We start from the raw sequence: 14525 nt of genomic DNA, 5'->3' as shown, positions 1-14525 counted from the left end.
TCCTCTATCTCTTTATCCTTATTTAATTATCTACTAAGTTCTAGGCACTTTATACGGGCGTAGGCTATTATATCCTTATTTAGGTGCTATCTATAAATAAGAATATTTATACCTCTAAACTCTAACCTAAGGGCGTTAAATACGGTAGCGTTATTAATATTATTCTAGAATAATATATTGTCTAGGTTAAGTAGGAGGTTGCTAGGGCAATTAGGTTAAAATAACCTTAATATAGTGTTTAGGCATGCTTACTCTTAATTAATAATAATTACCTAATAATATTAGAAAGTACTAGAAATACACCCATCTACGTATATAATAATAGGTTTAGTCCTAGAAATATACCTATCTATGTATATCTACCTAGTATGCGTAGATAGGTATATTTCTAGGACTATAGGGGCGTTTACGTTTATAGATATATATATTTTAGGGATTATACCTTAAGTTTCCTTAATACTAGCTCCTCCTTAAGAACTTTCTTAATAGTAGTAAAGCACTACTTAAAGGCCTCCTAGTCCTACGTATTAAGGAGGACCTACCCTAGTATAAGCGTTATATTATTACTAGTTAGGGCCATAATTTATAGAAGAGGTTAGTTATAGTAATTTATTTTAAATGTATAGTTAAGTACTAAAACCTAAGGTGCCTTCTTAAAGATAGTTAGCACTGCTAGGTTAATCTATATAATACGCTTAATCTTATTACGTATAGATAGCTTAACCTTTATATAATACCTACTAGCTACTAGTAAATATATAAGCGCGTTCGCCTTACCCTTAGGCCTAATTTCTAATTATAATAATTAGTTCTATTAATTGCGTATATCCTATAAGGATATAAGAGAGTGTAGAAACTAATTATATAGTAACCTTATAGAAGCGTTAGGGAGTATACTATTATTCTAGTTTAATATAAAGTACTTATAGAAACCTAGCTCCTTCTACTATACCCTATATACTACTATAAATAGAGCAGCGTCCTCTTTTAGGACGTAATTATACTTATTAAATTTATCTATCTACCTATAATAAATCTCCTATCTGCTATTAGGGTTACGTAGGTTATAGGCGTAGGTATAGAAGCTATACTTATAGCCTATCTTCTTTAACTTTATCTCTTACTTTATCCCTTACTTTTTCTATACACTAAACTATTTATACTATATAAGAAGCTTATATATTTCTACGCTAGCGTTTTTCTATATCTTTATTATTATATATAAGTAGTGATGGGCTAGTCCCTAGGTAATCTAGGCCTAAGTAGTAGTATATCTTAATTTATATAACTATATAGGCGGTAGTAGCGCACTTAAGTACGTAGGATTTAGGTTACTAGGGATAATAGGGTTACTATTATTATTATATAATAAGTATAAGCTCTATAATAATAGCTCTAATTCTTTAGAAGTTAGTATTTTATGTATAGATAAGTATATTTCTAGGACTATTAGTAGGGTTACGTACGTAGATAAGTATATATCTAGGCCTATTTATAGGTATATATATATAGGTATATATATTTCTAGAACCTTATATAATCTACATATACTATCTAATCTATATATATATACATATTCAGTAAAATATCTATAGGGAGGCGTTGGCGATAGTACTAGTAATAATAATAGGGTTTCTAGCTTTAGTAAATCTATTAGTAATAATAGTAACTTAATTAGAGATAAATTAATATTATTACTATATATTAGCGTTAAGGTATAGGATAGAGAAGGATAAATAGTGCTATATATTAGAATTAAAATAATATATACTAAGTAAAACACATATAATTAGTTAACTTAACGCGCTAATAAAATAATATAATAATAACGTTATTATCTATTAAGCTATTAATAAAATAACTACGTATAGTATACGCGTAAGGATCTAGTTCTCTAAGTTTAAAAATATAACATTATTATTAAGCTATAAATATAGCCTTACGCCTACTTATATGGCTTACGTGGTATAGGAACATAGTAACACTAAGTTATATATATAGTAATAGTCTTACTAATATTCTATAAGATAATTAGCTATATTAATAATATGTACCTCTAAGGACCTTAAATTAATTAGATCTACGCGCGTTAAGTTAGGCAGTAGTAAGGCTTAAGGTCCTAGAAATATATACACCTACGTATGTAAATTGCCTTATAGTCCTAGAAATATAGTAACCTCTATACATAGAACTAACCTCTAAACCCCTAAGAGGTGCAGGGCAACGATATTATATTATATATAGCTAATAGAATATATATTACACGCAAATTACGCAGCTAAGGCCACTACACTAGCTACTAGAAGTATTTAGTTAGTGCTTACAGGTCGAGTATGATTTAACAGTAAGTCGAGTATGATTTAACATCTCCCGTGAACATGCACCCCTTTCAGGAGTGCATTACGAGCTGCGGATTGATTGAGTTAGCGAGTGTTTGCTGCTCCTACGCGGCTGCCCGGCTAGTCGCTCTCCGCTCCGCGTTGGTGACTCGGGTGCCGTCCGCCGCGCTGCAGCCCGTGTCGACGACCTGACCATGGCCTCGTAGTGCGCGCAAGAGTACCGTGGTTGACTGCAACGGGTGCGAGTCCAGCTACCCACGGGGAAACGACAGGGCGGCGGAGATGGGCATACACGTCCCTCCCTCCTGCTCCAGTCCTGCACGAGACGAAGCAGTGGATAAATCTCGAGCCCCGTACTGCAGGCCCTCTGCGGGGTCGGGCAGGACAGGACTCGACATGTGACGCTCTGCAGCAGCAAAGTCTAGCGCGCCGGGGAAGACGCCTAGAGATTAAACTCCTCAGGCCTGCTCCTCCAGCTCCCTGAGCCCCGGGGGCCCTGTCCCTGTCCCTGCTCGCTTCTCGTCGCGCGTCTTTCACTCCACCCTAGTCTAGTCCGCCGGCCGCATGATGGCGCCGCCCAGCGCCCAAACGGTCGAGCGCGCAGACACGGAAAACCCTTCGACGCCCGCACCTCCCACAGCTGCTCGTGATCCCACTGCGTCCCCTCCGTCTGGCATGCTTTTGCACGCAATTACAGTTCCTTTCTTTCCATCATCGACTGCCCGAGTTGCATCGTGAGCTGGCTGTTCCTTTAGCTTCAACGTCCCGCACCAAGACCGTTCCGCCCAGTACCTTGGTACCGCGACCCCCCGTCCCAAAACAAAGACGAGACCAGGGTGCCGCTCTCTACAAACCTTCGAGCACGTAACCGTTGTGCGCTCCACGAATCGAGCAGTAACCTTTCGACCCTTCACAATTCGACTCCACTGTGGATTGCTGGCTTCTACATATCACCTTGCCTTTCTCTACGACAACACAGTCGCGCCTTCCTTCCTTTCACCCAGCACCAAAACACCCCGCCCGCCCCACGCTCATTGCCTCATTGCTGCACACGGACCGCACCATCGCATTGCATTCGGACGCGATATACCACCTTTCCGACCTAGTCAGCCTCAAACGTTGCGTGTGTCTATACCGCGGCTGAGTGGCGTCGCAAGCTGTACCGCTGACCTCACCGGGGCAACCCTGGCACCACGCTCCGCACTCCACCCCATTACATACTGCAACCTGCGCCTCAATTGCCATCATGTCCTCCAATCACTCCAGAAATACCTCTGCGGAGACGACTGCAACCACCAATTCCTACAACATGATCCTCGAGCACGTTCTACAGTACCCTGGCAGCTATGAGATACCCCTCCGGACTATGTACACACTCAACTGTGCGCCTCGTGCTCAACCGCTTCCGAAAGATTTGTCCCGCGCTCCGTCGCCCACTGACAGTGCCCCCTCATCGCCGACCTCTGGACAAATGGCATGGAGCGACGCCGAGTGCGCGTCTATGAACTTCACTTCGCAGCTCATGAGCCACATCAACTCAATCCCGCAGCAGCCCAGCTCGCTCCCACCCTCCTTCATCGTCAGCTTTGTCAGCCGCATATTCCACCCTAGCTTGTCTCTGGTCGACTTTCCCCAGGCATTGACTGCGCTCGACTACCTCCGAGATCTTGACAACCGATGGCGGAAAGAACTGAAGGCCGCCTTCGCTCGCGTTCACATTCACCCAGATACCGCTGGCCAGGACATCGAGACCTTGTCAGGGCGCTATCCCGGTATTGCTCTTTGGGCCAAGAACCTGGAAGGCAAGAGCCGCAAGGCCGAGCTCTATTACGCGAAGCTATGGCTCGGTTTGCGCCGATGGGTAAGTTGCGGATGCCATGTTTATATGCACCCATGCTGATTGCCACATAGATCATGATCAACGAGCTGTCTCTTCAGCCCTTCAACAAGTTGAATTGCATGGGCATGCTCAACACCATTCTACCTCCCCAGCCGTCTTCCGGCGGGAAGCTTCCTTCACCCCTTCTTAACCACCAGACCCTGCGACAGGAGCGTGACGGCTTCTTCAACTACATTCAGCAAGTGCAAAAGCAAGGCCCAGGTGTGCTCGAGATGCTTACACAAGGCGAGAGCACAAAGTGGTCCGTCGTACAGAAAGAGGTGGATAAGTATCTGCGCGTCGCCAAGAACATCATCGATGACTGCATGGCTACTATGGGCACGGAGGATTTCAAGTCGGTTGACGAGCCCAGGAAGGGCAAGAAGACGGACTCTGGCGTGAGCTTTGGGTCAGACGTGCGACCCAGTACCTCATCTTCCACCCACGACAAGCCCCTCCCGGAGTTGCACATGGACCGGGAACCTGCCTCAAAAGGCCTCAGCAAGCTCGAGAAGCTCAGCCGGGAGTTCAAGCGGATGCGCGTCAAGTCACGCCCCGAAGTTGAGGAGATGGTCAAGATGGACCAAGACCTGCCCATGGTGGGCGAGAACCAGGGCAAGAAGATCAAGAAGGCAAGGTCTCTGGCCAACCTCCGGGGCCGAAACTCCAGCTCGGCGTCTGTAGCCGGGAGCAGGAAAGGCAGCGACGCCATCCCCTTCGACGCAGAAGAGATGAGGCGCGCCCGCCAGCTCTACGACGCGAAGCATGCATCATAGCCCTGGCGCACGATTCTTGCGCACACTTTCTTTTCAGCACATTGACCGACGCCGGTCACTCTTTCATCACGTATACGAGCATACAAAATCTGGGCATCTAATGTCGACACGATCAGAAAAAAGCCCCGAGGCATCTCCATCCATGACGGCCGACATGTTGGATCTAAAACTTTCTTTTCTGGTTCAGCCCGACCAATCACTTCATCACACTGCGCCGGACCCTTTGCGGACGGCTGTTCTCTCTCTTCCTTTCCTTTCTTCTTCCCAGACCTGGCGTTACAGAGGCACAACTCTCGCGAGTCACAAAAGTGCGCAGTCCTCTATGTCTTGTTCTATTCCCCTGTTTCTGTATGTATTATCTTGCGGCTTTTCATTTTGTTTTTCAATCACGGCGGCGTATACCCTAGGGTTAATGGTATCATGAGGCAATCATCTGTGTTTATAGCAAGGCGCATGGGGATTGGGCGTTTTGTTTACTTTACTTCACTTTGAACACAGCGCCGTTGGGCGCGGTCGCGCGAGGCGCATGATACGCGTCGGCCACGCGCTGCGCTGTGAAAAAGCAGCAGCGTGGCAGGCATACTCGTACAATAACAGTAATCTCAAATGAAACGATATGAATGTCTACAAATCACCACATTTTCCGAAGTGCATTGCTTCTTTCCCTAACCCTAATCTCACCTTCACCTGTTTCGCATATGGGTAGATATCGACGAAAGTAAAGACTCCCAGACTAGCCTGACAAGCATGTAGCGCGATGTCCTTCACCTGTCACTTCATAAGACCGTTGGGCCGTTTCTTTACATCATCGTTACTATCTGTTAGCGTCCTCAAGCATAAAGCATAAAGCATAAAGTACACCGCTCGTCATCCCAGCTTTCTAGGTAATCACACACACGTACGTCGTACGACGTACATCTCACTGTAGGCTAAAACAAAACCATCTATCATATCCTAACACTGTGAATACCCAGGTCAGAAGCAGCGCGCATGTCCGCGCTGCATATCGGTGCTTTGCTTTTCCACCGTCTCATCGCACCTTGACTCCGTGAGGTTGGCAGGAAAGCAAAGCAAAGCAAAGCAAAGCAAAGCAGTAAGCAACTCAAGTGGCGAAGTAAGGTGCCCATTGTCCGGAAGAGGTTCAAGCAAACCCGAAACAGGTGAGAGGAAAGGTTAAGCAAAAAGCAGAAGTGAGGGTAAGCATCGATGGCATGGCATGGCTGCATGGGTGCCTTATCGATTCACAGACGCACCGCACGAGTCACATCACACCGGTGAGGGAGGGGCGCATGCAGGTACGTACGCGGGGCCGCCACACGTGCGGTAATCCATGCGCAGCCCGTCCTCGAACGTGCGATGATCCATGCGCAGGCCCGTCGGCGAAACGTCTGGGCTGGTGGGGAGAGGAGGGGCTGGGTGGCGGGTGAGATCGGAGGGTAGGTGGTAAAGTGAAAGGGGAAAGTCGTTTGAAGATAGCTGGTAAAGCAAAGCAAAGAATTAATATGGAGCGGATATGCGCGCATGCGTTTCAGTTGAGCTGAGTGTTATGAATAATGGACTTGTGCACGTGGAGTGCATGTGGCTGATGTGTATATTTCCAATGTACATGATTACATGGAAGTGCTGTACATACAGTATGCGTAGGGTAATCAGCATGTAGCGCATCGTTCATTAACTTGTTTGGCTTGCACATCTCGGTGCACATTCTAGGTAAAGTGCTGATGACCACCTTTTAAAGGGCGAATGATACCTAATTGCTGCACTCTTGCGCGTTTATCGCTTCTAGAGGGTGGTGATAACGTAGGGACATAGACTCATGAGGTGATAGGATTTAGCCCGAGTGCGTGACACCGTTGACTTCGGCGCGACTCTTGCTAGGCGGGCGGCGGGCAGGAGTAAAGGTGTGTTCTTGCGCGTTTATCGCTTCTATCGGTGGTGATAATGTAGGGAAATGGTCTTAGCCACGAAAGGCGCGCTACTCGTACATGCGTGAACACCGTTGACAGGGGCGCGCTCGCTTCACATACATCTACCCATGTACCCAAACACACTCGACGACGATCCGGAGCTGCCTCCGCCGTCGGCGCAACAGCCATCGTACGTTCCTGCAAAGCACCCTAGAATTAACACACACCCACGAACTTCGGGTGTGCCTCGACGCGATGCCCGCACGGTTTCACACAAGCACGCGGTGGCGACGCACGCAGCTCGTGCACAGTCCCCCACGGCAGATCATGGCATAAGCTCCAGAGCCCTGCATAACAATCACACGCCTTCCGCGTCGAGCTTGAAGCTCTCGGCCGCCTCACAAAAGCATGCCGCCAAGCCCAGCACGAATGCCCAATCCTCCGCGCATCCCCCGCCTCTCTTGACGTCTGGCGTAGCAGCTACGGCGCGCACCTTCTTTGATCCCTGGAACTCGTCCTCGACAGGGCACCAACGTGCCGAGAACCGCCTGTCAGGGTCCACGTCATGGCGGCAGAGCCGCAGCCTGAAGCTCGCGGAGCAGTACAAGGGTGGGCTGGGTGGCGGGAAGAGGGTCGCGGACACGGTTGGCGCGGGGAGCGAGGACTTTGGGAAGGACGGCAGGCTGCCGCACGGAGAGTGGGAGAAGGGTGCGAAGGGTTTACGGACCGGCGGGCAGAAGAGCCTTGCTGAGGTCTGGGGCAAGAGCAAGGCGTCTACTACGGCGAAGCGGTCGTCACAGGAGGAAAAACAACACGTAGAGGACGACGCTCCGCTAGACTCACTGAGCGACACGGATGAGAAAGATATACCCAAAACCAATGAGGGTAAGCCGCATCTATCGCACACTTGGATACAGTTCTAACACCCCATCGCAGACCCCGACACAGCACAGTATCTCACTCAGCCCCCCGCGAAACAAATCTTCCGCGGTCTCTGCTTCTACATCAACGGCTCGACCATGCCCTTGATCTCAGACCACAAGCTAAAATACGTGCTGCACGCCCACGGCGCCTCTCAATCCATCGCTTTAGGTCGTCGCACCGTCACGCACGTCATACTCGGCACGACCTGCGGCGGCGGTCTCGCAGGTAGTAAGATACAAAAAGAGATTGCGAAGACGAGAGGGAACGCGGTGAAGTATGTTAGCGTTGAGTGGTGAGTCTGTGCCTATCCCTCTAGTTCGCCTTTTTATCACGATGTCAATATGAGTCTTTGCTGCGGCTGCAGCTGCGTGCATCCGCGCACTGAAGCGATTCCCATCGCGTATACTTTCTTCAGGAGGTAGATAGAGATAATTGTACTGGTGTGCTGATCAACGCAGGGTCCTCGAATCTATCAAGGCTGAGACGAGACTGCCGGAATCAAGGTTCTCGCCGGTGAAGCTTGCGCCCAGTGGTCAGAATAGCGTGCTCGATGCTATGCGCCCCACCACCCATCAACCGCCTGCTGGCTGAAGTTCGGGGGGTTTCGCAGATCTGGACGAAAGGGACGGATGGCGGCGTCTTGAATGGCCGGTGTATTATCTGATAGTTTGATAATGGGGGGAGGGCGTGGAGGGAAAAGTATACCCGCACATGCTGCACCCGCGAAGGAAATGAAATAGAGAATTTTCATACGAAACAGTGAGGTATGGCGAGCTGCAGCGCGAGTTTGTGGAGGCGTCGCTCGACGCCTGTGTGTGCGTCGTACAGTCGAGTCTTTCTTGCACTGCTCGATAGCTACGCGGACGATGAGTCCACTGAAGAACACAGCGCTATACCGCGCTCTCCAAACAAGCAATGCATAGACTCATCAAACCACGTATATCTACCCAGCCCACCTAACTCCTCATCCATCATCACCATACTCATAACTTATCATCACACCCACGTCACCGCCCCCAACCCCTCTCCACAACCGCACACTGCACCCCATCCTTAACCCCCATCACCGCCTCCTCCCACGCTGCCTTCTCAAACCCCCTCTCTATCTGCAGCATCCCCTATGATCCACTCAAACCACTTCACCACCGCAACCGCCTTACCCATATCCTTCTCCTCTTTGATGACTCTAGCAAGATACTTAACCAACGCCTCCACGTCCTCCTCGTACGGCCCTTCAGCCGCGAACTCACGCACCCAGTCCTTAAGCGCAAGACGCAAGTCGTTTTTATCATGCAGCTTGTTCGTAGTGAACGTTGGGCGGGGCGGGCGCGCCACGGAGAAGACTTGGGGTGGGCGTGGAGCGTGGATGTACGGTCCTGAGGTTGCTTTGCGCTTTTTCGCGAGGGCGAGGCGCGAGGCTTGGAGTTTTTTGCGTTTGTGCTCTTCGGTGACTTCGAGGCGGACGTCGGGGGAGGGCGGCGAGGAAGTCTGGGTCTAGCTCTGGGGTTCGGTGTGCGAGGCGGAGGCGGAGGCTTCTCCGCCGAGTGTGCGCGCGGGGTTCTTGAGTGAGATGAAGTTCGCTTGTGTGAGGGTCTTGCCTGTGGCGTCTTTTGTGCGCGCGAGCGCGGCGGCGGCGAGTTGTGCTGAGCGAGGGGGCGGCCTCTTCCGCGCTTGACGGGGGCACGATGGCGCGTTTGGCGGGGATGCCTATTAATCTGTTCTTGCGCGGTGACTGGGGTAGGAGGGTCTGGTCGATGCGTTTTGGGCGGCGGGATGGGGAGTGTGGAGTTGCTCCTGCCGCGGCGTACTGGGAGAGGACTTCTGCGCGGACGTCGGGGGCAAGGTGGCGAGGATGTCGGGGTCGAGTTGGGAGTGTGAGGGGGGCTGTGAGGGCGAATGGCATGGCTTTTTGCGGGGATGGGGAGGCACCGAGGGATTCTCTTGGAGCCTTAGAAGTGGCTGGTGTGGGTGAGGACTGGCGACCTTGCCGCATAAGCTTGGAGCGTATGTCTTCTGGGAGCTCTGCGAGAACCTGGGGATCTACCTGCGTTGGCATTATGAATTGCGTTCCCATCATGTTCAGCGGTCTCCGTGACGGCGTTGAGTGGTTGAGCTCTGCGGGCCCAAAAGCGACGTGCTCATCTTCCACAGCGGCTTTTGGTTTCCTTGGGGTGACTGGATCATCTTGGATGGGATCTATTTCATCCACCACCGCTGGTGTTTTTTTCCGGGTCGGCTTGGGTTCGGCAGGACCAGCTCTAAACTGGAGACGGCGCTGTGAGCTCTCCAAGGTTCCATCGGTCGCACTCTTCATCGGTTCTAGCTTAGTCATTTGCACACCTATGCCTCTTAGTTCTCCCGGCGAGACACCAAAGCCTTTGAGAATACTCAATGCCTCCTTCGTCAGCACTTCTTTGGCATTGGTCGCGACTCCAAGCACCATACTCTTGTTGTAGGTATCGCATTGGCCATGCCCTAGGTGCTTGGGCGGATCCAAGGGAGCAGCTGGTGACCGGCGCATGATCTTCATGGTGAACTGCTTCCCTTTGACCTTCTCTTTCAGTAGCCGCTTCTGAAGTTCTCCGCAGAGACTTTCGATGAACTCATCCGCCTGCGCTTGGTTCTCAAAACGTACACCCCAGTTGACTTCAGCAGATACTGACTTGCGAACTACTTGTTCGCCCACTTCTACTCGGTCAATGCCGCGAGAGTATTCCCATAGCTTGTCTCCAGTCTTTGGTCCCAGAGTCTGTACGAGCCTTTCCTTAGTAAACTCTCGAATGTCTTTGACGAACTTGATACCGATTTCCTCCAGCTTTCCGCCGATAGACCAAGCAACTCCGGGGAGATCTTGAACTTGTAATTGGCCTATGAAGTCAAGGGCATCATCAGGCTTGATCTGATGTTGGCCAGCCGGCTTTGCTTTTCTCAGAGCGACTTTGGCTAGCAAGATGTTGCCGCCTATGCCGACCGAGACGTTGCAGTCGGTCCTCGCCTTGACTTGGTCGCGTAATGATTTAGCGATTTCCTCAGCTTTCGCCTGCTCCCGGTAAATGCTACCTTCGCTCATACCTTTTCCGTCACTGCCACCGGTGCCGATGCATAGGTTCGAAATATCTATCAGCGCTTCGTCTATGCTCACGCTTTGTACAATACCTCCAGTCGCAAGGATAGCATCGTAAAATGCCCTGCTAGCGTCTTCGTACGCGGGAAAGTCGTATGGGAGGATCTTCAAGTCTGGACACAGCTCCATAGCCCGTTTCATCCACATGCCGTTCTTGACGCCAAATTTTCTCGCAGGGTAGTTACAACTTGCAATTTCCGATCCGCTACCATTACCGTGAGCGACGACCGCTGGCTTGTCCTTATATTGAGGGTTCTTCTTCAGACTGACTGCAGCGAAGAAGCTGTCAAAATCCACGTGCAAGATGTACCTCCTCGCGCCAGGAGGTCGCTTTTGCTTCGCCGTCTGCGTCAAACTCTTCTCGCTGGCCAAGGCCTGGAGCTGTGATTTCAGGTCGGCTTTCCAAGTCGAGAGATGATGCAAGCGAGACTCTCGGTAGTACTGCTCAAGGAAGTTGGGATCTACTACGGTGGATCTCCGAATCTTGGGGTCACGAAGCAAGATGGCATTGTGTTCTTCCGCTGTGAGTGGTCGCCCCTTCGCGATGGATTCACTTTTTGCTGCGTTTGCAGCTCGTTCTTGGGCGGCTGGGTACTGTATGCCTTGTTCATCTGGATGTACCACTTTTTGGGCTGAATGTATGGGCTCTTGATCTGGGTCAGCATACAGGTCATCGTCATCCTGAGGCGCACTGTCTTGTGCTGCAGGGGCAACTTCGTCCGCTTGGTCTTCCGGGGTAGGACTAGTCTTCGGAGGAGTAACGATGGGCGCACGCGCAGCTTCTTCCAGCTGCTCAACCCAACTTCGATCGAACGATTCGTGCTCTGGCTGATGCGACGGCGGCACGTCTTCCTCGATCTCGTCACCTGGCGTCGGTAGTCTTTCTCGAGAAAAGCGGGATCGCATAGACCCCATCGGCGTGGGGGTGCTAGCAGGCTCATCAAACTGACTGCTCCGAAGTTGGCTTGCATACCAACTTTTATCGCTCTGATCGCGATAGCCCTGCGCTTTCTTGTTGGAAGCACTCGATACCTTGCCATTATCAAAGGCCAACACCTTCTGGTTCTCTCCCTCATCCAATACGCGATAGCTGTTCCACGGAAGCAGCTTCCCAGCCTCGATACTATCAACCACCCATGCTGGCTTGACGATGCGGTATTTGCGGAACTCAATTGCCTTCTTCGGGGTGAGGCTGCTCGCGATGATGTGCGTCACAGTGGTCTTGCCGTCAAGGTACTGCATGAAACCGCCTCCATACTGAACGATGAGCGTGTGCAGGTCATTGAGCGATGGCTGCGTGTAACCGTTTACGTGTGCGACGATTCCTCTGAAGATCGGCGGCTTGTCGGTAGATTGCGATCGTAGATCGGCATCCAGATTCTGAAGTTTTATCTTCTTTCGTCTGAAGTATTCTGGGAAGCCGCCGAATTTGGAGCCCCCATATTCCTCGCCATCCTCGTCATCGAACGTGTGCTTGGCGATGCGCTTGCGCACGGAGTTTGAGTTGTTCTCAAGGCGCGAGCCCATCGTCGCTATGCGGGTGTGCCGAGTGCTGCAGCCGGTCGTCTATCAAGGCCGTCGTCATGGTGCGCGGGCATCTGTAGGCTACCGCATGTCGAGAATGAAAGTTGATAGATCACGTCGCGTCTCGGTGGTGGCGTTGACCTCGCGTTGCGATTTAGCCCCACCTACGTGCAGAGGTGCGCACGCTAGCGTAGGCGGTGAACGAGTTCCCGTGGGTCGTAAATCTTGGCAGACAAAAAGTTCGAGCCGGCCTCATAACGTTTTTCTTCGTAAGTTTCTGGAGCAACCAGCCTCGAACTCTACACCAGTTCTTCGCTGCAACACCACCCAACTTTCTTTGCTCTATTTCATACAGTAAAACATCCACACAATGGCCAGCATACCTGTAGGCGTCTATGGACTTCGAGTCCCCGCTGGCGGCCAACCAATTCCCGCCAGCGTGAACCCCAATGTTGCTGTAAGTATCCTGTCGCACCCGAACGAAGGCGCGCAATCACCCCAAAGAGGATTTTTGCGCAAGCGCAAGCTATATATCATGCGCCAGAAGCTTACCATACCTAGTTCCGCATCACCATGGCTGCGATTGACCCCACCGCCGAGGTTGAGGATGGTCCAGCTCGTGCTACCCTGAAGCTCATCCGCATCCAGGATGAGGATGAAGACGAGGACGACGATGACTTTGACCCTGAGAACATCGAGGAGCTGCGCGCAAAGCTCCTTGCCGACGGTGTCCTTGGCTCTGAGGACGAGTCGGACGAGTCTGAGGATGACAGCGAGACCGAGGCGAACGGCGGGCCTAGTGATCCCGCCAAGTCCAAGAAGGCCCAGCGCGAGGCTCTGCAGAAGAAGCTTCAGGAGGAGGCCGCCGCTGAGGAGATGGAGATCGACCAGTTGTCCAACGGTGTGAACGGTACCAAGGGCAAGGGTAAGGCTCTCGATGACGAGGATAGTGACGAAAGTGAGGACGACGATGAGGAGGGTGACGAGGCCGAGGAGCTTGTGCTCTGCACGCTTGAACCAGAGAAGGTGAAATTTCCTGTATATCCAATTCCGAGCATCGACTAACGAATACGCAGCACTACCAGCAGACTTTGGAGATCACCGTCCGCGAGGGTGAGGAGATCTACTTCGCTGCCACTGGTTCTCACGATATCTATCTTACTGGTAACTACGTTGCCGTTATGGACGACGAGGATGACGATGATGAGGAAGACCTTTATGGTATGGATGAAGACGATTACGATGAGTCGCCTGATGAAGATGAGCTTGAGGACCTCTCCGAGTTGGAGTCTGAGGATGATGAGCTCGATGGCCTCGCCGATCCTCGCATCACCGAGATTGACTCCGAAGAGGAGGCCCCCAAGCTGGTTAAGGCCGACAAGAAGGGCAAGAACAAGCGCCCAGCGGAGGACGAGCCCATGACCCTTGATGAGCTCATCACCAAGACTAAGGCTGAGACTCCTGCCGCAAATGGCGAGAAGCCCAGCAAGAAGCAGGCCAAGAAGCTCAAGAACAACGAGGGCCAGGCCGTCGCTGCCGCTGAGCCCGCTAAGGAGGCTAAAAAGGTGGATACCCCCAGCAGTGACAAGAAGAAGGTTCAATTCGCTAAGAACCTCGAGCAGGGTCCTACGGGCTCACCCAAGGTGGCTGAGGCGAAGAAGGAGACGGCCAAGGGCCCCCGCAATGTCGGCGGTGTCACCGTCGAGGACAAGAAGGAGGGTAAGGGCAAGCCTGCCAAGAAGGGCGACAAAATCGAGATGCGCTACATTGGCAAGCTGAAGAATGGAAAGCAGTTCGATGGTAAGTACAGAGACCATCCTGACTGTGTTGTATAGAAGCTGACAGTTCCTTTAGCCAACAAGAAGGGCAAGCCATTCTCGTTCAAGCTCGGTGTCGGCGAGGTCATCAAGGGCTGGGACGTCGGTGTCACTGGCATGCAGGCCGGCAGTGAGCGTCGTCTCACGATCCCCGCGAAGCTCGCATACGGCTCAAAGGCGCTCCCCGGCATACCCGCCAACTCCGAGCTGATCTTCGACATCAAGTGCATCTCCG

The 14525-nt window shown here is 51.3% G+C and overlaps 4 protein-coding genes across 4 annotated transcripts; 3 read left to right on the top strand and 1 right to left on the bottom strand.

The window, feature by feature from the left end:
- Window positions 1–3648: 3648 nt before the first annotated feature.
- N0V89_011252 (uncharacterized protein) lies at window positions 3649–4994 on the top strand (the record flags this gene model as incomplete). The annotated part of the gene is made up of 2 exons (XM_056219985.1): window positions 3649–4200; window positions 4251–4994. 2 exons carry the CDS (start codon window positions 3649–3651, stop codon window positions 4992–4994), a joined length of 1296 nt encoding a protein of 431 aa, XP_056067112.1.
- A 2786-nt stretch (window positions 4995–7780) lies between these two features.
- On the top strand, window positions 7781–8121 carry N0V89_011251 (uncharacterized protein; the record flags this gene model as incomplete). Its single annotated transcript, XM_056219984.1, has 2 exons — window positions 7781–7786; window positions 7855–8121. 2 exons carry the CDS (start codon window positions 7781–7783, stop codon window positions 8119–8121), a joined length of 273 nt encoding a protein of 90 aa, XP_056067111.1.
- Window positions 8122–9113: 992 nt separating this feature from the next.
- REV1 (deoxycytidyl transferase) lies at window positions 9114–12563 on the bottom strand (the record flags this gene model as incomplete). The annotated part of the gene is made up of 2 exons (XM_056219983.1): window positions 9114–12501; window positions 12559–12563. The coding sequence occupies 2 exons, from the start codon at window positions 12561–12563 to the stop codon at window positions 9114–9116; spliced, it is 3393 nt and encodes a 1130-aa protein (XP_056067110.1).
- Window positions 12564–13715: 1152 nt separating this feature from the next.
- On the top strand, window positions 13716–14308 carry FPR3 (peptidylprolyl isomerase fpr3; the record flags this gene model as incomplete). Its single annotated transcript, XM_056219982.1, is given in 2 exon segments — window positions 13716–13719; window positions 13734–14308. 2 exon segments carry the CDS (start codon window positions 13716–13718, stop codon window positions 14306–14308), a joined length of 579 nt encoding a protein of 192 aa, XP_056067109.1.
- Window positions 14309–14525: the final 217 nt, after the last annotated feature.

The sequence above is a fragment of the Didymosphaeria variabile genome (assembly GCF_027946475.1).
Source record: "Didymosphaeria variabile strain IMI 356815 chromosome Unknown scaffold_8, whole genome shotgun sequence".
NCBI classification, from domain to species: Eukaryota; Fungi; Ascomycota; class Dothideomycetes; order Pleosporales; family Didymosphaeriaceae; genus Didymosphaeria; species Didymosphaeria variabile.
The sequence above is the reverse complement of the archived record's forward strand: the minus strand, read 5'-3'. Positions and strand labels throughout refer to the sequence as shown.